Source organism: Chiloscyllium punctatum, chromosome 32 (genome assembly GCF_047496795.1).
Source record: "Chiloscyllium punctatum isolate Juve2018m chromosome 32, sChiPun1.3, whole genome shotgun sequence".
NCBI lineage: Eukaryota > Metazoa > Chordata > Chondrichthyes > Orectolobiformes > Hemiscylliidae > Chiloscyllium > Chiloscyllium punctatum.
Genome location: NC_092770.1, coordinates 64,062,514 through 64,088,994, shown reverse-complemented (window position 1 = coordinate 64,088,994; position 26,481 = coordinate 64,062,514). Strand labels below are relative to the sequence as shown.

Here is a 26,481-nt window from a genome sequence, read left to right as displayed (position 1 = left end):
AACCTCCTACTTTTACTCCCAGACCCTTGTACATTACATTTGTCCAAATGATCATCCGATATCCTCTTGAATGTCTCATTGAACCTGTCTCCACCACACACTGCAGCAGTGTGTTCTATACCCAGAGTGAAAAATATTTTTCCTCACTTCACCGCTGCATGCTCTACCACATTACATCGCAAGACAGCCCCTTCCAAACCCACGACCACTTCTGTCTAGAAGGACAAAGGCAGCAGGTACACGGGAGCACCACCCCCTGCAAGTTCCCCTCCGAGCCACTCACCATCCTGATTTGGAAATACATCACCGTTCCTTTACTGTCGCTGGGTCAGAGTCCTGGAATTCCCTCCCTTAACAGCTTTGCAGGTGGGTTCAAGGAGGCAGCTCACCACCACCTTCTCAAGGGCAACTAGGGATGGGCAATAAATGCTGGTCCAGCCAGCAATGCCTACACTCCACAAATGATCAAAAGAATTTGAAAGATTTTAGCCAAGTGTATCCCTTCCCTCTTTACCTAGCTGTCGACTGAGTATGGGGTCAAATATTGACCCAAAGCAACTTGCTCCCTCTCCCTTGACTTGATTTCCTCTCAAACTGATGAACGATTACAAATTTCATCTCCTAGTTTCACACAGTTCGGTTCGGCCACCTCCTTGTGTACATTAATGGTTGCAACAAGTTCAGGCTTTGCAAGGCAAGACTTGCCACAAGTGGTTTGCGTATCCCAGCAACAGATTGATATGGCCAGTTGCGTGCTTGAGTGGATGACAAACTGTGCAAACAGAAAGCAATCAGGACCGTACTGCAGGCTTTTCAAAGTGTTATATTTGTATGTCAAGAAAGCACAAAAATTCAATGAGTTTAGAAAGGTAAGATGGAGTCTTCACCTTTTGTGAATTTCTTTTGCTGATTAGTGTGTGCAATTGAACACACTTTTCCTTACTAACATTGCAGTGTTATCATTAAGCACTGCTACCATAGCCAACAAAATGGACAACACTCCCCATTTCAAACCATCTTAGGATGCATTAACTCAATGTATCACTCCTCCATTTCCCCCGCTAGCCTTCCGGAAGCCTCTTTTACGTGTGATGTCCAATTCAGGTTCCGCATTGTGCTCCGGTTTCCTCCCGCAGTCCAAAGATGTGCAAGTTTGTTGGATTGGCCATGCTAAATTTCCTATAGTGCTCAGGGATGCATACATTAGGTGCAGTAGCCATGGGAAATGCAGGATTATAAGGAAAGGGTAGGGAGATGCAGTTGGGTAGTATGCTCTTTGGAGGCTGGATGTGGACTTGTTGGGCCAAATAGTCTGTTTCCATATTGTAGGGATTCTGTTATTCTGTGAAAACGTGCGTGCCCACAGCAAGACAAACAGATGCACAAAGATGGGGGAAGGAACATTGCATTTACTTCAGCTTCATTTGGAATGTGATAACTGTCATTTAAATAATGCCATGTGTCGAAAGATTGCGAGAGACTGAGAGAGCATAGATCGAGAGTGCAAGAGACCGAGAGTGCAGAGACTGAGAGTGCGAGAGTGCGGAGAGCGAGAGGGCGGAGAACGAGAGGGCGAGAGTGCGAGAGAGCAATATGTAACAAGCCACGCTCAGGGAATGGGATGTCGAGGGGCACAGGGCGAGGGAGGTGGAGTTGGTAGAAGTATGATCATGAAGAGGACAAGGCCATGAAAGATTTCAACGCAAGGATGAAACTTGATCCAGTGGGGAATGGAAGAGCCAGAGCTGGTGAGTGAGGACGGGAGTAAATAACGAGTGGAGAACTTTGAAGGATAAGTAAAGGCACCAGAGATTTGGAGGAGTAGCAATTTTGATTTCAGATTGAAGTCTGATCAGGTGAAAGACATGAAAGACACGAAGGAGAGTCTCGGCAGAAGAAGCTCTGAGAGATAGATGGAATTATTGACGTGGAAGAGATAGATATGAGATTGTTGGATTTGAGAACATTGACAACGTTTAATACCTTGGAAGTACCCTGCCAGCCAGAGCAGCTCTTGATGAAGCGATCCAGCATTGTCCCCAGATTGCTAATGCAGCCTTCAGCTGCCTGAGGAAAAGGGTATTCACAGACAACAGCATCAGATCGAACACCAACCTCACGGTTTACAGAGGTGTAGTGGTTCCTGCCCTCCTGTATGGCTCTGAGATGTCTACAGCAGGGACCTCAAGGTGCCGGAGCCGTATACACCAATGCTGCCTGCTCAAGATCCTGCAAATCCACTGAGAAGACAGATGCAACAACATGAGGGTCCTTGACCAGGCCAACAACCCCAGTATCGAGGCATTGACCCCAACCTGATCAGCTGCATTGGGGCTGGGCACATCATCCCCATGACTGGCCAAGGACTCTTCAGGCAGGTGCTCTGCTCCCAGCTCCGAAACGGCAGGCGAGCCCCAAGGGGACAGAGGAAGCACTTCAGGAATACTCTCAAGGCCTCACCGGGGAAGTGCAGCATTCCCACAGATGCATGGGAATCATTGGCCCCAAGACCGTCCAAAGTGGAGGAGGAGCATCTGGGAAGATGCCCGGCGAAAACAGCGTAAGGAGCACAGTGCCACACCAAGGCCTCATCCACCCTTTCCTATGACCACCACCTGTCCCAAGTGTGATAGAGCCTGCAGTAACCCCATCAGTCTGTACAGCCACCCATGGACTCATCCTGAGTGTGGAAGGGAGCCATCCCTGTCAGTAAGAAACCACTAACGATGGGCAGTACATAGGATTGAGAGGTAATCTGACCTGAAGCTGAGCCTGGGGCCGATTATGATGTTGACTATCAGTCAGAAAGCTAAGGCCAAGGAACAGCTAATGGAAATGGAGAGACACAGAGACAGGGAGAGGTGGCTCGTGAGCTCAATGTTCTTGCCAAAGATATCAACATACAGCGGCATGTTAATGAAGAAGGAGGGACTGAGGGTAGGGAGGATGAGCCCCTGACAACCCTGGAGCTAACGAGTATCAGTGTCAGCAGGAGAGTAGAGTTACGTCTGCAATCAGACCAGGCACACTTTTATCCAATGGTGGAACAAGGTCAGTAGCAGAACAGAAGGTTATGGGAAAGAGCATATGGGAAAGAGGGGCCGAACGGTCTACTCCTGTTCCGATTTCGTATCGCCTTCAGCTCAAGGGCTTGAGCAGCCTGATTGTGTTCCGATATCCTGATTTTGTGGAGCATAGTGATGCTGTCAATGCAATCAGTTATGAATAACATAAAACCGCTCTTCATGTTGCATCACATCATAGTCTTTCCGCTTCCCCGATCCACAAAAGTACAGGAACACTGTGGGAAATCTGAGCTCAAATATTTGAGGTATGTCTTGTTGGCGCTCCAAGTTCTCAACTGCTGGCTTTGAGTCAACATTTAACCATTGTTAGCAGAGAAAATGCACAGTATTGGAGTTGGCCCCTGTCATGTCAAGCCAGAGTTGGATCCACTGCACTATGCTGTCCCCATCGGTTTAAACTTGCTCATTGGGATCTGGGCAAATGCCAATATTTACTGCCTGCCCCTAGTTACCCTTTGAGAAAGTGAACGTGAGCTGCCTTCTCGAACCCACAATGCACTTCAGGGATGGAGTTCCAAGATCTTGACCGAGCGGCAGTCAACGAACGGTAATATACAGAGGAACCTCGATTATCAGAAGGACACGGGCAGGGAGTATTTTGTTCAGTTAATCGAATGCTGGATAACATAGTTAGCCAAACATCAGGACTTGCGATTTTGTTCGGATAATTCAAAATCTGGTCAATCGAATGATGGAAAATTGAGGTTCCTCTGTATTTCCATGTCAGGAGGGTGAATGCCTTGGAGGAGGACCCGAGGCTGGGGGTGGTCCTGTGTGCCAGTTGCTCCTGTTCTACGTGGCAGAGATGCCAGGTTTGGAAGGTGCTCCGTCACTATTACAGAGGTTTAAAAGCAGTGACGCTGTTGCAGAACTGAGCCATCAGCAAGAAGGGAAACTGGAATGAACCATCCAAGTCATATTATAGCTTTTCATGAAAAACACTAATGGAGGGTCACCACGGCAACTTCTGCTTGCAAAACATTCCTGCCCAGGATCACCTTAACATATAGATTTTAGAAGCACCAGCCTTGACTTCCTGCATCTGATGACACAATTTTCTGTTATCCAACATTTATATGGCACCGCAAAGCACAAGCTTATTGCTGCCATAGACACAGATCAGGGTGAGGGACAGGAATCACAGGCCCCAATGCTGCCCCTGGCCAGGAACCTGGCTTTCCCTCTTGACCCTTGTACAGTGACCCTACCCTGAGAACAGAACCCCTCCCACATCCTGCTGAGAAGATGAGGGGGGCACCCCCCACCCCCTCCCCTCCTCCCCCCACCCCCTCCCACCCCTTCCCTCCTCCCCCCCACTACCCCCCACCCCCTCACCTCCACCTCCTCCCCACCCCCCACCCTCTCTCCTCCACCCCATCCCCACACCTCTCCTCCCCACCCCCCTCCTCCCCCCTCCCCCCCACCCCCTCCCCTCCTCCACCCCCACTGCCCTCCCTCCCTCCCACTCCCTTCCTCTCCCCCACTCCCCCCACCCCCCTCCACTCCCCCCACCCTTTCCCCCCTATACCCCCCCACCCTCTCATACCCTCCCCCCTCCCCCCACTCCACCCCCTTCCCCTCCCCTCCCTCCCCCCACTTCCTCCTCCATCCCCCTCCCATCCCCTCCCTCCCCCCCACTCCCTCCCCCACCAGCCCTCCCCTCCCTCCCCCCACTCCCTCCCCCACCACCCCTCCCTTCCCTCCCCCCACTCCCTCCCCCACCACCCCTCCCCTCCCTCCCCCCTCCCCCCACTCCCTCCCCCACCACCTCACCCCTCCCCTCCCTCCCCCCCCACTCCCTCCCCCACTTCCCCTCCCTCCCCCACTCCCCCCCACTCCCTCCCCCCCACCCCCTTCCACTCCTCCCCCTCCCCCCCACCTTCGTAATGGTCAAAGGTGCTGGGCAGGGTGTCAATCAGTTGGACTGCTGCGACCTGGAAAGGGGTTTGATCTTCTTCAGTGTTGTTGGAGCTGCACTCGTCCAGGCATCTGGACTGTACTCCATCACACCCCTGACTTGTGCCTTGTAGATGATGGACAGGCTTTGGGGAGTCACAAGGTGGGTTTATCACCACGCAGTTTCAATATCTAACCCCCATGGAATGGTACACCAGCAAAATATCAGTTCCTACCAAAGTGGGGAGGCAGAGAGGAGCGGAAAGGGTATTGACAAAAATCTACAATGTTGACTGTTCATTTTGACAGCCATATCGAATTCTCGACAGATGCGACTCTGTCTGTAAATAGGATGCAGAATTATACTCCCAAGGGAGGTTCTTAGACAGGACTCCACTCATATATTCAGTTCCACGCTACAGCAACTGCAACTGACTTCGGCACAACTGAAACAGCTTCAAAGCACCAACCTCATGAGAACAAGAAAAAGCTGACATCCAGCTGTAGTCTGCAGATCTGCCAAAGCTCCTACATTCAGGGAGTTGGAGTGAAGGGGCTGGAAAATAAATTCCTCTTCAGCTCAATATCCCTCACTCAAACTTAACAATGTGACACTGATACAGGGCTTCTGCTGTCGCAATTGATGCTGGGATAGAGCTTTCCCCCCTTGCTTCTCCAGTGCAGAAAAGCAAGAGAAAATGTTTTCAAATCAGACATAAAAACATAAGTAAAAGACTGGTCTTTTATTCCAACAACCTTTGGGCCTGAATGTGTCTGAGTGATGAGAATGGATACGATACACAGAATGTGGTCGCACCAGTATTCCGCTCTGTTAACCGTTTAGATCCACATTTGCTTTGCCTTGTTATCTGCCTCTGAGCAGTGACTGCCATGCTGACTGTCAAACCTACTAAAGCCACTTTGATCACTTCACTACTTCATCATCAGTCGCTGACTTTTTTGTATGTTGGCTATTTCTCTTCCCATTGCACATTCCATCAGCTATTTGTCTGGGAACTTCAAAAAAAAGACATGCCTTCATTTAGTGGCTTTCAGAATACTCTAAAGTGATTCACAGTTAATGAAATTCTTTTGAAGTGTAGTCACTGTCTTAATGTAAAAAATACAGCAGCCAATTTCCACTCCACACATTTGCAGAATCAGGAATGAAATACGTGGCAAGCTCATCTGTTTCTGAGACATTGATGACGGGTATAAATACTGGCAGGAGTAAGAATTCCTTACACCTCTTTAATGAAATGGGATGTTTAGTTATCTCATGAAAAAGCTGGAATGGTTTAACATTGTTTTGAAAAGGCAGCATCTCTGACAGTACTGCATGTGTGCTCAGATAGTGTGAAAGTAAGTACTGCAGATGCTGGAGATCAGAGCTGAAAAATGTGTTGCTGGAAAAGCGCAGCAGGTCAGGCAGCATCCAAGGAGCAGGGGAATCGACGTTTCGGGCATAAGCCCTTCTTCAGATAGTGCACTCAAATGACTAGAGCAGGACCTGAACCCATGACCTACTGAGGCAAGAGTATGACTCACTGAATCATGGGGTGATGCCAGAGATGGGGACAGGAGGAGGAGGATAAAACCATTCAGGAAACAGAACTGTTCAATCGCTTGTTTTGTTCGCACAAGCTGCTGGAAGTAAAGACCAACAAAGAGCAAAACCACAATTTTTCAAAGCTTTGTCCCCAACATCTGCTGTCCTTCTGCGAAGATAATGTACAAACAATGAGGCAGAGCAAGGGATTGCTTAGTGTGTTGCTGGCCAACTTTCAGTGAATGGAAGGAATGAGTGACCAGAGACTGCTGGAGATGATCTGAGCAGCTGAACAAGCAAAACTGGAACCAAGAAAATCTGGTGTGAGCCGTGTTCGACAAGACAAGTGGAAGCAGGCAATGAGCTGAGTCTCTGCTAAATAAAATGTCAACCTGAACAGATCAGTAAGGAGAAGAGGAAGCCACCTTTATTGCTTCCTCTCTGCCAGTCTTGTTACAGCTTTGATTATACTTGGAGTGCCCAAGGGGCAACAAAGGACGGGCAATAAGTTTTGGCCAGCCAGTGGCCCCATGTCCCCATGGGTGTACTAAAAAAAAGGAACCCATTCAGATGAGTCCTGATGGAAATACTGAACTGGCAATTCAACCTTGGAAAGCAGTACAGCCATGCATTTCTGACTTGGACCAGCAGGGAGCGATCAGGAGCAGTAAGGTTGCAATGGACGCAGATCCTTTGCAGCCAGCGACCACACACATGTCAGTGAAGGCACAAGCACTGCTCCTGTGATGTTCCTGCTTTGCACCGTTGCTTACTTTGAATTGGTTCTTTACTTGCTGAACTGCAGAACAGGGGCACAACTATTATATCAGCAATAACATGCAACAGTTGTTTGGTGTCAAGAGACATCAGATTGCTCAATACTCGCAGAAATTTGAGTTCCAATTTTGCCATAAGACATAGGAACAGAAGTTGGCAATTCGGCCCAATGTGTCAGCCTTTCACTGAGGTCACGGCTGATCTGATAATCCTCAACCCCACCCACCTGCTTCATCCCCTGAACCCTTAATTCCCAACCTGATTAAAAGTCCAACTATCTCAGCCTTGAATACACTTCACAATGCAGCCTTAGCTTCTGCGGTAAAGCACAGATTCACTACTAAGAGAGAAGAAATTCTTCCTCATCTTTGTCTTAAACGGATGACTGCTTACTCTGAGAGGTTGCCCTCTGGTCCTAGGCTCCCCCCACAAAGGAAGACAACCACCTGTGCATTTACCCTGCCAAGCCCCATAAGAATTTTGTCGGAGCACAGAAATAAGGCACAGCAGTGAGTCATTCAGCCCTTCGAAACTACTCTGTCAATTAATATGATCAATGGGTTATCCTCTACCTGAGTGCCATATTCCCACTTTCTCCTCATACTTACCAATGCTTTTCAAATCTAAAACCTTATCCATCGCATTCTTGAATATATTCAGTGACTTAGACTTCACAGCCTTCAGCAGTGGAAAATTCCACAGGTTTACTACCCTGAGTGTAGAAGTCTTTCCTCATCTCAGTGCTAAATAGCCCACCCAATATCCTGAGACTTTGTCCCCTGGTTCTAGACTCTCAACCAGGGAAAACACCCCCCACACAACTAATCTATCCAGCCAGCCCTGTTAGAAAACTGTACATTTCAGTCAGATCTCCTCTCATTTTTCTAGTGCCTGGTGAATATAGGCCCAGTCAACCAAACCTCTCCTCCTAAGCTATCTGCTATCCCTGGAGCCTAGTGAACCTCCACTGCACTCCCTCTATGGCAAGGATATTCTTTCTTTGGGAGGAAGACCAAAACTGCATATGCTAATCTAGGTGTGGTCTCACTAAGTCCCTATATAACTGCAGCAAGACATCCGTACTTCTACTAAAATACCTTTGTAATGATACCATTCATTTTACCTGACTATATCCCTCTGCAGATACTATGCGTCATCTCCACAACTTGCCTTCCCACCTTTTTTTTTGTGCCATCTGCAAATATAGTTTCAGTACATTTACTTTATTCACCCAAGTCATTAATCTATATTGTAAATACACATGGTCCCATCACTGTTCCCTGCAGCACTCCATTAGTTAACAATTGGCCATCTGAAAATACCCCCTTTATCCTAACACTCTTTCTTCATTCCCCTTTCTTGATCTCTCCAAATCCTGTGGCTAATTTATTGCTTATCCCAAGTCAACATAGAGCCACGTTTACCCCAGAGAAAAGGAATTTAAGGTCCACGCATTGAAAAAGTTTTCAAGGAAATGGTAATAATGTGCAGGAAAATAGTCTAAAAGGACAAGATATTTTAATGATTTTTCTCTTTCAGTTCAGAGATTATTGGTAGAATTTCCCATTCCTAGATATAATTAAAAGCAAATAGGAATATCTACTCAATCACTAATTAAAAAGCATAACACTGAGAATGCTGGGAATTTAAAAATCAGAAAATGTTGCAAAAACACAGATCAGTTACTTCTTTAGATAAAGAGGAAGTGTTAGCATTTCTAATCAATGGATTTTCATCAGACCTGGAAGATGTTAGAAATGAACACCATCTTCCAGTTCTTTGAAATGTCATTGATGTGAAAAGTCAAGTAAGCGTTTACAAGCTTCTCTCAGACTGCATTCCCCCCCCCCCCTCCAAAACAAAACATTTCTCTCTCTCCACCCCCCCCCCCCCCCCCCCCCCCCTCATCATTAATGTTGATAACCTGAAAAGAAATGTCAACTTGCTGCAAACCTGCATTTGCTGGAATATTACCAACTACAAGAAATATGTATATTCATGCTTGGGAGTATGTTTATTGTGGTACACAAAGTATTGGACCTGTACAGACAGGCTGCTTTGATTAGAGATCCTTTCATACAAACAAAATTGGGAGCAAGAGTAGATCCCTCAATAATATCAGTCTGATCTAATTGTAGCCTTATGTCCTGCCTGCCCAACCATCACTCACTGTTTAACCTGACACCCACCCTTTAACCCTTTTGTTAGAGTTAAACCTTGCTCCCACCACTCCTTGGGGAAGACAGCTCAGGGCCATCGGAGAGAAAAACTCTTGCTGCTTGCTACTGTATTTCTTTTCATATCCCAGAGTCAACAACTGCCAACAAAAAAACAGCAAAGGTGAAAGAAATAGATTGTCTATAAGTTGGGCACAAGTTTAAAAGAGAATGACTCAGGCCTCTAACATATGCTTGAACAAGAATAAACTTCAGCCTTTCTTTATCTCACCTCTCACCTAAGTTCAGTAACCACATTATTTATCTTTCCAACCACCTCAGAGTAGAGATCAGTCAACGTGATCAAATTTGGCATCGTGCTCACATCAAAGCCATATACGATTAAACACATTGAAAGTCAAATTCATCTTTGGTCAGCATATCGATTGAGGGGTTGGCAACAAAGATGGGTAAATGAAGTTTTAAAAACAATCAGCAATAAACTAAGTGAACAGTGAAAGAGGTTTGTGACACTCAATGGTCTCCCTACTTTTCCATGACTCCTGCGAGGCCGAGTCAGGTTTTACTCTTTGCCCAACTTTGTCTCCAACTCTGTCCAGCTGTGATCTTACAACAACATCCACCACACATTAGTCAGGGGTGAATGTAGGGGAATGGGTCTGGGTGGGTTGCTCTTCGGAGGGTTGGTATGGAGTCGTTGGGCCGAAGGGCCTATTTCCACACTGTGGGGAATCTAATCTAATCACTACAACAATACGAGCATTCTCACCTGTCTTACAAAGGACTGCCTCACAACCACCGTTCACAGTTCACAAAGCAATGAGCGACACTCACACTGGAGAAATTAAACAACGACCTGAGAAAAATGACACCATGCTCTCCTTTCGGGAAGCTGGGCATGGAGATGGAAATACAATGGCCTGATACTGTAAATGGAGGAAGCAAGCAGAAGCCACAGAAAAGTCCCAATGCTTCACACACCACTTCCTCAAATTAATATTGGATGCCGGGTAATGCACTTCAAACATCCTTCAAGTCAAAAGTGGTCTGAGTTAGAAAGTGTATAAATATATATATTGTAAGAAATATTATTTCTACTTCTTAATTGTTGCCCAATGAACTCCCAGTGCAAGAGAGATGAAACAAATAACGGGTTTGGACAAGGTAAGCACCAAAGCTCATCATCAATGCAGAATTGCAGCAGTGTCTGGAACTGTATCCAGTTTGACAGAACAAAGTAGGGATGAGAGGTAACAGCTGACATAGATCGACAACAGCTAGTGTTTCTAAAGTTCAGGTGCCCAAGGTATTGCGCCTCAGTGAGGTCATGTTCAGAGAAGGATCCTCTGTGCGTTCCTCCACAGCGACCGCCTCAACCAGCTTGCTCCTCACTCCCTCCAACATTCCTTGCTGTCCCCACCCCTTCCAACAATCCCAGGGGCATTCCTGACAGACCACGCCATGTCTATAGAAAAAGCCAAATGAGCACACTATGCAGCAGCAGCAAGATCTTCTCTGAGATCAGGATTAGGTTTTTGAAGACATCGCAAAGCAGCAAATAACCCAAAGTTAACTGAAAGCTGAAGACCACAAACCAGCAACTCTGCCAGTGCTGGTGATGGTTGGCACTACACCATCGAGTGGAGTTGGACCGATTCTCAACAGATCGGGGCTGGTGTAACTGGATGGCATCTTGAGATCTTCTGGACCTGCTGTGATTACCCAAGGGGTCACAGAGCAGTCTTCTACTGATTTTTCCTCAATTACTTTCTTGACGCAGAGTGTCAACGTCATTGCATGACACCAGATGCGTATCACATCTTTTGCACCTGAGAAATGGGTGTGGCACTATCTGCTGTCAAGGTCTGAGTGTCATCCATCTGTGAACACACAGAGCCTGAGCATAAACTACATAGTAAGACACGGATAACTTGTCTGCATACTTGATTATGTATCTCAATATCATGTTAGGTTTTTAACATGTTTGGATACAAACCACACAAATTAAAGCTACAGATGTATAATTCTTCAGTCCTTGTCTACAACATCTCCCTTTAGCATTTCATTGTTTTTAGCCCTTTTTCCCTTCAAGTAGCAACTGCCCTCTGGTCCATGCGGAACCCTAATCCCATCTCTGCCCTCTTTTTCAACTGCATTTTACAGATCAATTTATTTCTAATTCTTTCAGGCAGCCAATTTTTTTTCATTGAGGCAATAGTTTTAAACACAGCCAATATTTACATTGGAACATGAGTAGACCATTCAGCACCTCAGGATCCCCTGACATTCAATTCAACAGCGGTAAACTACCTCCACCTCCATCTGATCGTCTGATGGACATACAATGAATGCTTTTGGCAGGACTCCTTCAGAAAGACAACAGCTTGATACCTCTTTCTGCAAATCCATGGAAGAAATAATAATTGGGGACTCGATAGTTCGGGGCACAGATAGGCGGTTTTGTGGGAACGCGAGAGACTCACGTTTGGTATGTTGCCTCCCAGGTGCAAGGGTACGTGATGTCTCTGATCGTGTTTTCCGGGTCCTTAAGGGGGAGGGGGAGCAGCCTGAAGTCGTGGTCCATATTGGCACCAATGACATAGGTAGGAGGAGTGCTGAGGATGTTAGACAGGCTTTTAGGGAGCTAGGTTGGAAGCTCAGAGTTAGAACGAACAGAGTTGTTGTCTCTGGTTTGTTACCCGTGCCACGTGATAGAGAGTCGAGGAATAGGGAGAGAGAACAGTTAAATGCGTGGCTACAGGGATGGTGCAGGAGGGAGGGATTTCGGTACTTGGATAACTGGGGTTCTTTCTGGGGAAGGTGGGACCTCTATAAACAGGATGGTCTGCACCTGAACCTGAGGGGCACCAGTATCCTTGGGGGGAGGTTTGCTAGTGCTCTTGGGGGGGGTTTAAACTAACTCTGCAGGGGCATGGGAACCCAGACTGTAGCTTTAGGGTGCAGGACCTGGAGTGTAGGGAGGTTAGGAATATGGCATCAATCTTAAAGGAGGGTGCCTGTAAACAGAAGAGTGGCTTGAAGTGTGTATACTTTAATGCCAGAAGTATACGAAATAAGGTAGGTGAACTTGCAGCGTGGGTTGGTACCTGGGACTTCGATGTTGTGGCTATTACGGAGACATGGCTAGATCAGGGACAGGATTGGCTGTTGCAGGTGCCAGGGTTTAAATGTTTTAGTAGGGTCAGAGGTGGGGGTAAAAGAGGGGGGGGTGTGGCTTTGCTTGTCAAAGATAGTATTACAGCAGTGGAAAGGAAGATGGACGAAGATTTGCCATCTGAGGTAGTTTGGGTTGAGGTTAGGAATAGGAGAGGTGAGGTCACCCTGTTAGGAGTCTTTTACAGGCCTCCTAATAGTCCTAGAATCGTTGAAGAAAGGATTGCGAAGATGATTCAGGAGAAGAGTGACAGTAATAGGGTGGTTGTTATGGGGGCTTTAACTTTCCTGATATTGATTGGGAAAGCTATAGCTCAAGTTCGTTAGATGGGTCAGTGTTTGTCCAATGTGTGCAGGAGAGTTTCCTGACACAATATGTAGATAAGCCAACAAGAGGTGAGGCCATACTGGATTTGGTTCTGGGTAACGAACCAGGCCAGGTATTAGAACTAGAGGTAGGTGAGCACTTTGGGGACAGTGACCACAATTCGGTGATTTTTACTCTAGTGATGGAGAGGGATAAGTGTGTACTACAGGGCAAGAGTTATAGCTGGGGGCAGGGAAATTATGATGCGGTGAGGCATGACTTAGGATGTGTGGATTGGAAAAGTAGATTCCAAGGCAAGAGCGTCATTGATATGTGGAACTTGTTCAAGGAGCAACTATTGAGTGTCCTTGATAAGTACATACCTATCAGGCAGGGAGGAAAGGGTCGTGTGAGGGAGCCGTGGTTTAATAAGGAATTGGAATCCCTTGTTAAATGGAAGAGGGCGGCCTTTGTAAAGATGAGGCGTGAAGGTTCAATAGGGGCGATTGAGAGTTATAAGGTAGCTCGGAAGGACCTGAAGAGAGAGCTAAGAGCAGCAAGAAGGGGACATGAAAGGTCCTTAGTTGGTAGGATTAGGGAAAACCCTAAGGCTTTCTATAGGTATGTTAGGAATAAAAGAATGACTAGGGTAGGAATAGGTCCAATCAAGGATAGTAATGGGAAGTTGCGTGTGGAGGCTGAAGAGATTGGGGAGGCACTGAATGAATACTTTTCGTCAGTATTCACTCAGGAACAGGACATTGTTGTCGATATGAATACTGAGGCACGAATAAGTAGAATGGATGGCTTTGAGATATGTAGAGAAGAGGTGTTGGAAATTCTGGCAAGGGTGAAAATAGATAAGTCCCCTGGGCCTGATGGCATTTATCCTAGGATTCTCTGGGAAGCAAGGGAGGAGATTGCAGAGCCATTGGCCTTGATTTTTGTGTCCTCTTTGTCTACAGGAGTAGTGCCAGAGGACTGGAGGCTAGCAAACGTGGTTCCCTTGTTCAAGAAGGGGAGTAGGGATAATCCTAGTAACTATAGGCCGGTGAGTCTCACTTCTGTTGTGGGCAAAGTCTTAGAGAGAATTGTAAGGGATAGGATTTATGAACATCTGGATAAGAATAATGTGATCAAGGATAGTCAGCATGGTTTTGTGAAGGGCAGGTCGTGCCTCACAAACCTTATTGAATTCTTTGAGAAGGTGACTAAGGAGGTAGATGAGGGGAAAGCGGTAGATGTGGTATATATGGATTTTAGTAAGGCGTTTGATAAGGTCCCCCATGGTAGGCTACTGCAGAAAATACAGAGATATGGCATTGAGGGTGAGTTGGAGGTTTGGATTAGGAATTGGCTGGCTGGAAGAAGACAGAGGGTAGTAGTTGATGGCAAAGGTTCATCTTGGAGTGCCGTCACTAGCGGTGTTCCGCAAGGATCTGTTTTGGGACCATTGCTGTTTGTCATTTTTATAAATGACCTGGAGGAAGGGTTAGAAGGTTGGGTGAGCAGGTTTGCGGATGATACGAAAGTCGGAGGAGTTGTGGACAGTGAGGAAGGACGTGGCAGGTTACAGCGGGATATAGAGAAGCTGCAGAGCTGGGCAGAAAGGTGGCAAATGGAGTTCAATGTAGCTAAGTGTGAGGTGATTCACTTTGGTAAGAGTAACAAAAAGATGGGGTACTGGGCTAATGGTCGGATACTTGGTAGTGTGGAAGAGCAGAGGGATCTTGGTGTCCATGTACACAGATCTCTGAAATTTGCCACCCAGGTAAATAGTGCAGTGAAGAAGGCATATGGCGTACTGGCTTTTATTGGTAGAGGAATTGAGTTCCGGAGTCCTGAGGTCATGTTGCAGTTGTATAAGACTCTGGTGCGGCCGCAACTGGAGTATTGTGTGCAGTTTTGGTCGCCATACTATAGGAAGGATGTGGAGGCACTGGAACGGGTGCAGAGGAAGTTTACCAGGATGTTGCCTGGTATGGTAGGAAGATCCTATGAGGAAAGGCTGAGGCACTTGGGGTTGTTTTCATTGGAGAAAAGAAGGTTTAGGGGTGACTTGATAGAGGTGTACAAGATGATTAGGGGGTTAGATAGGGTTGACAGTGAGAACCTTTTTCCACATATGGAGTCAGCTATTACGAGGGGGCATAGCTTTAAATTAAGGGGGGGGTAGATATAGGACTGATGTTAGGGGTAGGTTCTTCACTCAGCCAGTCGTAAGATCATGGAATGCCCTGCCAGTAGCAGTGGTGGACTCTCCCTCTTTATGGGTATTTAAGCGGGCATTGGATAGGTATATGGAGGATAGTGGGTTAGTGTAGGTTAGGTGGGCTTTGATCGGCGCAACATCGAGGGCCGAAGGGCCTGTACTGTGCTGTATTCTTCTATGTTCTATGTTCTATAAATCCAATTTTCCCTTCTCCACATTGTAAGCAATGGAAGCTAACAGTAAGACTCCAGAATATTGTCTGACAATGGTTACTATATTTTGAAGGATGGTAAGATGAGGTAACTTGCACTCAGTCAATGAGGAGAACAAAGAAACCACAGTGAATTGCAAGTGTGAGGCCGAAACAGGCTTTGTTGCACTGTGTATTGCACACCACGCAATAACATGACAGAAAACAATTAATCAGTTCGCAATACCGATAGCCCCGACAACAGCAATATCTGTGCTGACAAATCTGACCTGATTTTCCAAACTGGACTACTGCCAAACACCCTGCGATCTTGCTATGCTTGGGTGCACAAACCTTGGAACACTCAAAGAATTCTCACAATATAGAACCGCTCAGAAACTGAACACGGCAATTTGTTCTACTCCACCTCTTGGAAAGAAATGCCCAATGAATTCCACTCCCCCTGCTCAAGTAAATACACAGTTTCACTCTCAAAAGTTACCACCGGGTCAACTTCCACCACTTTTACAGATAATGCATTTCAGATAACTCACTACTTAAAAAAAAATCTCCTCACCTCCCCCTCAAAGTTCTATGACAATTCTATGATCAAATATAACCAAAGAGCTGAATTCCACAGTTGAGGTGAGAATGAATGTCCTTGATATCAATGCCGTATATAACCAAGTGGGGCACTAGCAAATTAGAATCAATGGGAATCAGGGGGAAACCTCTGCCAATTGGAGTCACACTTAGCACAAAGGAAGATGGTTGTGGTTGCTGAAGGTCAGCCATCTCATCTCCAGGACACCTCTGCAGGAGTTCCTCAGGGGAGCGTCCTCAGCCAATCTATCTTCAGTTGCTTTATCGGTGACCGTCCCTCCACCATCAGGTCATAAGTGGAAATGTTTGCCGATGATTACATATTGTTCAGCACCATGAAGCAGTCCATGTTCAAATACAAGAAGACCTAGTCCATATCTAGGCTTAGGCTGGCAAGTGCCAAGTAACATTTACATCACACAAGTGCCAAGCAATAACCATCTCGAAAAAAAGAGAGAATCTAACCATTACCCACTGGCATTCAATGGCATCACTATCACTGACTGTACCACCATCAAAGCCCTGAGGGTCACCATTCAGCAGAAACTGAGCTGGACTCGCCATATAAACACAGTGGCTACAGGAACGTGTCAGAGGCTAGGAATTCCGCAGCGAGTAACTCACTTCCTGACTCCCCAAAGCCTGACTACCATCAACAAGGCACAAATCAGGAGGGCGATTGAATACCCCCCCACTTACCTGGATGAATGCAGCTCCAACAATGCTCAAGAAGCTTGAAACCATCCAGAATAAGGCTGCCTGCTTGTTTGACATCGCATCCATACCCTGTACCACCAATGCTTATAACAGCAGTGTGTACTATTTAGAAGATGCACTGCAGAACTCCAAAGGTCCTCAGACAGCACCTTCCAAATCCACAATCTAGAAAGACAAAGGAAGCAGATACGTGGGAACACCACTATCTGCCAATTCCCCTCCAAGTCATTCACCATTCTGACTTGGAAATAAATCACCATTTATTCAGGCTCACTGGGTCAAAATTCTGGAACTCGCTACCTCACCACATGTACCAACACCAAATAGACTGCAGTGGTTCAACCCCACCTTCTCGAGGGAATAAACACTGGCCCAGTCAGCAACGCCCACATCCTGCCAATAGATATATTCACCCAACAGGCTTTCTCAAAACATCTTCTAATTTTGAGTACCTCTCTCAAAATCTCCTCTTACATATAACAAAAACCAGAACAAATCCAAACTTGCAATGCCATGCTGCAGCTGGAGTTGAGCTAGGGTTGTACAGACAGTACCTATGATGAACTCCAGTGATCCCACTCAAACATGCTGAAACCACAGATAAGCACTGCTATATGGTCCACTGCATATTATTATTTGGAAAGTTGGGTTCTAAAGTAGACCGAACAAAGTAAAGCTTTAAGCTTGATTTGTGTTTCTATATTGTGTGCAGTAAGAGGTGATGGATTTGATTTCATTTTTGAGTTCTGGGAATGATGTAGGAGTGTCTGGAAACATGCTTAGAGCATTATAACTCAGCTTTTATGAAAAACCCTCACAGGGAATAATTCAATGTCTTAAAAAAGACAAGAAGATGGGAACAAAATTGAACTGTTGCCAAGCAACAATGATATGATATAGGAAGAACGACAGAAACAGTTTCATGTCAGTAAGGCAGACCCACCCTGATGGGCAGGGAGTCTGCAGCTTTTTTTCAGCTACAGGATGCACAGTGAGAAATGGTCGATCAGAGCAGCAGTGCAGTTTAGCGGCGCTGGAGGAGCAGAAAAGATGTCCTGAATAGTTTAACGTAAGTAAGAGAAATTTCCAGAAACAGAAGATGGCGAGGAATGCCAAACCCACTTGTAGCAGTGACCGCTTTACGATCACATTTTAACACTGACTCGAACATCTGCACCGCAACATTCCAAACATTTTCAAAGCACATGCCAAATCTTTGCACTTACTTCAACAGGTTCCCCAGATTGAACAGCGCACGGTTATGCTGAGGATTCAGTTTTAATGCCTCTCTGTAGTGGACCTCTGCCTCAGACACGTCCTTGGTTAATGTGCCAAGATTGTTGAGTGCACTGGCATGACGTGGGTACAACCTGGCAGAAAATAGATTGCAGAATCCAACAGGGAACAGTAGGAATTCAGTCCTGTAAATCCATTTATCAGGCACAACACAGCAATGTTACAGGGTCGACTGCAGACTTTTGAGACATTTCATCTGTAACTTTACCCAGAAATAATCAAACAGACTGGGGCTCTTTTCCCTAGCACAACAGTCTACCTAAAAGTTGTACATCTCATATAATTTTATGCCAACTTTTCAATTATCTTTTAATGGCACCTCAATGAAGGTGATTGCTTGTGTATGAAGGTAAGATCCCATGGTTAGCATGCCAAATCCCCGAGAAATCTAACTAATGTTTCTCCCCCAGCTACATACAGATAAACTGCACAGTCATCTCCACTGCTGTTTGCATGATTGCACTGTGCACAAAATAACTGTCGTGATTGATCTACATGACAGGAGTGACTGCACTTCAAAAATAATTCATCAGTGCTGAAGTGCTTTTGAACATCCTAAACTTCGATAAAGTGTGAGAGAAATTCAAGTATTTCTGTTTTGTTCATGGGATTTGGATCTCTGTGTTTTCCGTAAGCCTTCCTCTTCTTTCCTTTTACTTTAACATCAAGCCTGGGTTACACGGTCTGTCTGGTATGCTACGTTCCTTAATCCTAAAACCAATCTTTTGATAAGCAGACACAAAGCAGCAAACAAGACAGGGTGCATAATACTCTGCTCTGCATCTGCTGAACTGCAAGCAGACTAACTAATTCCTCAACAGAAAAAAAGGTGTATCTATGGCAACTTTTGTCCTGTCCTTCATCAGGGAGCACTAAGGCGTTGGACTACAGCCAAGCAGCCGCTCTACATGACAAACTTTCAGCACTGAGCCAAGCCCCTTCTGTGGAAGGGTGGCCTTTTGTTGCAGGAAATGTTTTACGTCTGAAGGTTAGGTAAATAAAGGAAGGAAAACATGGATCTCATTGCTTACCTCAAAGCTGTTTTATAATGGTAAACAGCTTCGTCATGGCGACCGTAATCTTTCAGGAAGTTGGCATAGTTATAGTGCACCTTGGCATTAAGGGGCAAAGTCTGAACTCCAGATCTGTAGAGAGACAGGGAAATAATCAGCCAGAATTACTGGCTCAGCACGGCTCTTAGTGAAAGCAGCACTTTATTATCTTCATTACATTCAATGATATCAATGGCTATTTAATATAAGTATCTATAGTAATGCATTAACACTTCGAATTAACTTACAGGACAAGATTGAGATATTTCTTTAGGCCTGAAGACACCATCTTGGACACTAGCCCTACTCTCCCTTTTACATTACTCACGACACATTTCTCCTACTGGTATGGTGAGCGTGCGCCAACAAGAAATCTTATCTAGAAAACATAACACTTTTAACCCAAGAGTGAACAGGGCATCCCTGCTGATCTTGCAGCTTTTTAGATGAGATACTCTAGCCAAATTCTGACAATACGAGGCACAGTCCAAGTGGTTAGAGGGGATTGAGCGCATACGAAAGAATGTCAAGGGTTTACACCCTGTGATCAACATGCAAGGATAAAGATAATATTATTTGAGTTATTCCAGTGATTCAGAGATGCTGTCTCTACCCACAATCATCCCAACAAAAGTACTCCCAACGTTCAATCTCAATTTGGGCTCAAACAGTTGAACTCAGTGGGGGCTGTTGTTCAGTCCGAGCAATTACCCATAGCTTCACTGGGTTAAAGAGACAAAAGTGTATAAGTATTCCATTCTTCCTCCTGTGTGAAGTCCTTATACATGCAGGAACACCAAAAAGGGGCAGGATTAGGATCAGCTGCCAAACCTTGTATAGTCTGCACATGCTGGCAACTGAATGAAGAACTGATGGAGTCTTTCATATCTTTCAGAGATGATAAAGGGAACAAATAGCAGGGAAGAAGCTTCATAAGCCACACTCAAAGTGGGCATTACTTTCTTAAAATACCTGTTTTTCTTTCAATGAAAAGTGTTATTTGAGGACCTGGCTCACTCCTTAACCATCCCATCCAAACCTGGAGAAAGTGAGGACTGCAGATGCTGGAGATCAGAGCTGAAAATGTGTTGCTGGAAAAGCGCAGCAGGTCAGGCAGCATCCAAGGGACAGGAGAATTGATGTTTCGGACGTTTCCATTCCTGAAGAAGGGCTCGTGCCCGAAACGTCGATTCTCCTGCTCCTTGGATGCTGCCTGACCTGCTGCGCTTTTCCAGCATCCAAACCTGGAAACAATGTCTGGACCTTCGCTCCGTTGCTCTCCATTTGGGTGAATACCACTGCTTCTCCATATCAACTGCCCCACAGTTCCAGCTTCCCCTCATTTCTTGCTGTGGCTATCAAGGCAAAGGTCAACATTGGAAGGGAAGATGCCCACTCCTATGATGGTCACACCACTGTCTGGGTCACTTTACAGTCATTACCCTTTGAACTACTGGGCTTCCTCCTTTGTGTTTTGAAAAACCTATTTTCGTACTTCTGTTCATCGTTCAACTTGTACAGCTGAACCCAAACCCCATGGCTCTGAGATTTCTTTCGATGACCAAATTGGGAGTGATGGAGTTGGTGAGAGGACTATTCTTCTGATACTTTGATACCTGTCACTACTCTTGGAATTTTCTGTCATACGCTTCTCCTCCCCAACCAAAGGAAATTGAGTGAGGCAACAAGGAACCTGCAGAAATATGACCAGCACAAATCGCTCGGTGCTCCTGTTAGGCCAGTGCCCCAGTGAGGCCAACTCTGAAGGAGATTGAAGAGGAGCAAACAGCATCGTCATCCTATTGACACATATGCAGTGGGAATCATGGCAGGAGGACATGGATTTGTTGTTATGATCACTCTTTTGGATCATAAAGCTCACTCCCACTATTTCATCTGAAATCCAAAATTCTCTGCTTAATGTGCACCTTTATCACTATGCTCTTGAGTACTCCTTTTACTCAAGGTTTCCCTCTGCTTCACTCCTTTGTAAGGCCATACAATGTGAGAGAAACAGGCCATTCAGCCCATCAATCTCTCCCCCCTCTCCCATTCAGTGAGATCATGGTTGATTTACTAATCTTCAATTCTACTTTCCTGCCTTTTCTCCATAACCCTCCATTCCCTTACTGATAAAAAAAGTGTGACTACCTCCCCCTTGCACATAATTCATGACCCAGCCTTGACTCTGTGGTAAAGAATTCCACAGATTTACTCCCCTCAGTGCAGAAATTCCTCCTCACCTCTGTCTTAGATGCATGGCTGCTTATTGTGAGATCATGTCCTCTGGTCCTAGATCCTCCCACAATGGGAAACAAGCTCTCTGCATCTACTCTTGTCAAGTGTCCTAAAAATTTGGAAGTTTCAATGGGGTGACTTCTCATTTTTCTCGACTCCAAAGAGTACAGGCCCAGTTATGCATTTCTATAACAGTCTCTCACCTGAACAGAGATTCCCTGGATAGCCACACCTCATTCTGTTTTAAGGTCTTCCAGAAGAACAGTCCTACTACAAGCAACATGGTTACCGTGAGAACTGTAGTTCCCCATTTACTGAGAACGCCACACAATCGATTCAAGCCATGGACGACCAGGATACAGTATCCCATACTGAAGTTGTAAAACAAAAGGGAGACAGACACGTGAACAATGTGGAAAATAAATATCCCTCACGCACGAGACCAGAAAACATAAGAGCAAAAACAGGCCGTTTGGCCCATTGAGCCCGTCCTGAGATTCAGTGAGATCGTAGCTAACCTGATAATTTCAAATTGAGGATCAAAATTAAACTCAAAATTTCCTAAAACTTGGAAGAACATTTCTTGTGGGTTGCCTGGCAACAGCCACTTGCTAACATATGAAAAAGATTGAAAGAACGCTGGAAATCAGAAACAAATTGCTGGAAAAACTCAGCAGGTCTGGCAGCATCTGTGGAGAACGGTTCTGGAGAAGGGCTGCTGCAGCCAAAACATCAACTCTTTTTCTTCTCTCCACAGGTGCTGCCAAACCTGCCAAGTTTCACTTGCTTATGGCGATTTGAATTCAGAAAATAAAACACATCAAGGTGGTTGGAGCACAAGCAAATTTCAAAAGGTGATGAGTTAAAGAATGAGGATTATAATTGGTGATGGAAAGCTTAGTCAGAAATGGAGAGGCAATGGTTCAGAGAGAGGGTGGACTGAGGAAGCAATTCCAGAGCTGAGAAACTAGACCATTGATGGTACATTAAAGGTCGTACCGATGTACTAGAGATAAGACTTAATGAAGTTTCCAAGGCTAGAGGGGTTTACAGAGCTTAGACACTGAAGAGATATAAATTATAATTACATTAAATCTATGACTACTTAAGAAAGCACTTTGAGATATCCTGCAAACAACTGAGTAGAATATAGTAGCTTTTATTTGTCATTTCTACCATACACAAACAATACAGTAAAAACGAGACAGCACTCCTCCAGGACCGAGGGTGCAGGCCTGAAAATGGTGGTACATTGGTTCAGTGGTCAGCACTGCTACCTCACAGGGCCTGGGACCCAGGTTTGATTCCAGCCTCTGGCGACTGTCTGTGTGAATATTGCACATTCTCCCCATGTATGTGTGGGTTTCATCTGAGTCCTCCAGTTCCCTTCCACAGTCTAAAGATCAGCAGATTAGATGGATTGGCCACACTAAATTGCCCATAGTGTCCAGGGATGTGCAGATGAGGTGAATTAGCTATGGTAAATACAGGGTTAAAAGGATGGGATGGATACTCTGTGGGTTACTATGGACTGGATGGGCTGGACGGCCTGTATGCACACTGTAGGAATTCTATGATTCTATTTATTTAACATGAGGGAGTACTAGGTCACACAGAGAGAAAACCCTATCATTCAAAAAAATGTTCCACACATATACAAGATAGACCTTCTATTACATGCACAAGAATGAAAGAATTGCTTGTGAATGTGAAAAGAGACATTTCATCCTCTTCTATCTTGATGTCTTTGATGGTCTTCAGGAATTCTTGGGTGGAGGGGATGGAGTGGTGTGAGTCTACAACTAAATATTTTAGTCTTTGGTGTAGCTCCTTGGCTAATCTGTAAGTTGGTGTTCCAGGTAGCGAGTCTATGGATCTGAGGGGAGGCTCCTGGTTCATGAATTTTTGGTAATCCAGAGAAGCGTGGTGTGTTGGATCTGTCTGGTTTAATTTTTTGAAAGTCGGTCTTATTTATTTCTCCAGATTTCTGAATTTTTTTGAATAGGGCTGTGATGCGGTTGTCTCGTTGTTGTGGGGTCGGGTCTATCACCACTTGTTGATAAGTGTTGGTATCTGCAAATAGTACATTTGCTTTCTCAACGTAGTGTCTTTGATTTAAAATGACTGTCAAGTGTTCTTTGTCTGCAGGCAGGATAACAATATAGGATAAGAATTCCTGAAGACCATCAGAGACACCAAGATAGAAGAGGATGAAATAATGGTCACCTTTGACGTAACAGCCCTGTTCACATCCATCAACATCAACCTGGCCAAGGAAACACTGACTACGTTATTAGAAGACCCAAAGATACATACACCAAACACCACCAACTTCATCAGTAAGTACAATGGCGTCAAGCTAGTGGACCTATGCCTTACCACCCACTTCACCTTCAACAAAACCTACAGACAAACCAACGGAACACCCATGGGATCTCTGATATCAGGGGCAGTAACGAAGAGGCTCAAACAGATCTGCCAACCATCCAACCCAAACTCTGGGTCCGCTAGGTGGATGACACCTTTGTCATCACTGAATGAAACAAAATAGGGGAAACCTTCAAGACCATCAATAATACCCTCACTGGCATAACATTCACTAAAGAGGATGAAAACAACAAACTGCCATTCCTAGATGTTGCAGTAGAGCGAACAGCCAGTGGGGAACTTCAAACCAGCTTCTACAGGAAAAGAACACATGTGGACCAAATACTGAAGTACAGAAGCAATCATCCCAACATCCACAAACGAAGCTGCATTAAAACATTACTTCAACGCGCCACCAAACACTACAACACAGGGGAACTACACAGAGCAAAGAAAAATTACCTATACAATGTATTCAAAAAGAATGGGTACCCAATGAACACAGTCCACCAATTTCTCCGCAACAAGAAGCATGGCATTCCAACCAGAACTCGATCAACAAACAAATTGACTTGGATCCCATTTATCACCCCTGAGAAAAAGAACTGGAAATGACATCACCACAGCAAATAACTTCACTGTAAGAAATTACATCACCAACCCAAGGAAAGCTAAACACAAATAGAAAGCGGGCCATGCCACCAGTGCTTCATGTGGAGGCTCACTGAAGATGTTACCTAATATGGTGACGAAACGTCTGAAAACGAACCTTCTAGCTCTACGAGCAAACCTATATCCAGATTCAACAGTTTAATACATGACTTAATTAGAATAGTAACTATTGAACTTAGATGTTTATAATCCCTCCACTGTGGAAACAGGCCATTTGGCCCAACAAGTCTACACTGACCCTCCAAAGAGTAACCCACCCAGACTCATTCCCCTACCATACTATTCTATGTTTATTCCTGATTAATGCACCAAACCTACACATCCTTGAACACTATGGGCAATTTAGCATGGCCAATTCACCCTAACCTGCATATCTTTGGGCTATGGGAGGAAACCGGAGCACCCGGAGGAAACCCACACAGACACGGGGAGAATGTGCAAACTCCACATAGACAGTCACCTGAGGGGGGAATCGAACCCAGGTGTCTGGCACTGTGAGGCAGCAATGCTAACCACTGAGCCACCGTGCCACTTAGGAACAGGAATGGGCCCTTCAATTCCTAGAGCCTAAGATACCATTCAATAAGATCTGGTATAGCCTAACTCCCTTGGAAACTGTCTGTAGAATACATACAAAAGTGGGGGAGTCTGGAATATAAACTGGCAAGCGATTTTCACTGTCCAATGGCAGGGACTTGAAGTGAAACAAGTTTCTTGTTCCATACAGATTTATTTTTTGGAATATTGCAATGATGAATGGAGTTTTTTGTTTGGGGGTTGCAGGGTGCGGGTGGAATGCATAGCCTGGAGTTTGGTGTTCCATGTGAAAAAGTCACCCTCATAATCACTGACATAAAATAGAGCTATATCCCAGAATACTTCTTCTGAAAAACGCTCAAGGCTTCAACATAATTGAAGTTTAAAACCTTGCCCCACCACCGCCACACCCCGAGGAAGTGACAACAGTAGAATGGCCCAGCAGGGACAAAATATGGACAGGGAATCCATGGCAAAAGGATTACTTTTCTCCCAGAATGGGCACTCAGAATTCAATGCAGTCTATTATTTCACCTAGAAAAGGACTAAGACAGAACATTTTGTTTCAAATATAGCATCACTGATGAACTTTGACACTCTCAGAATACATCACACCCAACACAGACAGCAGTGTGATACATGATCAAGAAAGTCGTTTTGCTGTGGCTGACTGAGAAGGGGATTTTGTTCAAGACACCAGGATAATTCTTCTACCTTTCCTCGGAACATGGACGGGAGAGGAATAAAATGGCAGGAAAAAGCTTTGGGATGGTGGACCAGAGGATATTTATTTTATCAAGGGCACCAGAAGGTCAACTGTGTTAAATTGAAAGAAAAGCAGAGAATATTGGAGATGCCCAGCAAGTCTGGCAGCACTTGTACAAAGAGAAACATAGTTAACATTTCTCATTAAAATGACGAGAATCCAGACTAATTATACTCCTGTTAGGGTGAAAGGGAAGGCTGGTAGGTATAGGGAATGCTGGATGACTAAAGAAATTGAGGGTTTGGTTAAGAAAAAGAAGGAAGCGTATGTGAGGTATAGATAGGATAGATCGAGTGAATCTTTAGAAGAGTATAAAGGCAGTAGGAGTATACTGAAGAGGAAAATCAGGACAGCAAAAATGGGACATGAGATAGCTTTGGTAAATAGAATTAAGGAGAATCCAAAGGGCTTTTACAAATACATTAAGGACAAAAGGGTAACTGAAAGATCAGCAAGGCGGCCTTTGTGTGGAACCGCAGAAAATGGGGAGATACTAAACAAGTATTTTGCATCAGTATTACTGAGGAAAAGGACATGGAAGATATAGAATGTAGGGAAATAGATGGTGACACCTTGAAAAATGTCCATATTACAGAGGAGGAAATGCTGGATGTCTTGAAACGCATAAAAGTGGATAAATCCCCAGGACCTGATCAGGTGTACCCGAGAACTCTGTGGGAAGCTAGAGAAGTGATTGCTGGGCCTCTTGCTGAGATATTTGTATCATCGATAGTCACAGGTGAGGTGCCAAAAGACTGGAGGTTGGCTAACGTGGTGCCACTGCTTAAGAAGGGCGGTAAGGACAAGCCAGGGAACTAGTGAGCCTGACACGGTGGTGGGCAAGTTGTTGGAGGGAATCCTGAGG

The 26,481-nt window shown here is 45.2% G+C and overlaps 1 protein-coding gene across 3 annotated transcripts in view; it reads right to left on the bottom strand.

The window, feature by feature from the left end:
- tmtc1 (transmembrane O-mannosyltransferase targeting cadherins 1) overlaps nt 1-26,481 on the bottom strand; it is a 189,063-nt gene that overhangs the window by 36,901 nt on the left and 125,681 nt on the right. For all 3 annotated transcript variants that reach the window (XM_072552525.1, XM_072552526.1, XM_072552527.1), the window contains exons 9-11: nt 21,478-21,645; nt 19,016-19,129; nt 17,915-18,058 (exon numbers count right to left, since the gene is read on the bottom strand). In XM_072552525.1, coding sequence (XP_072408626.1) covers nt 17,915-18,058; nt 19,016-19,129; nt 21,478-21,645 — 426 coding nt within the window. The remainder of the gene's footprint in view (nt 1-17,914; nt 18,059-19,015; nt 19,130-21,477; nt 21,646-26,481) is intronic.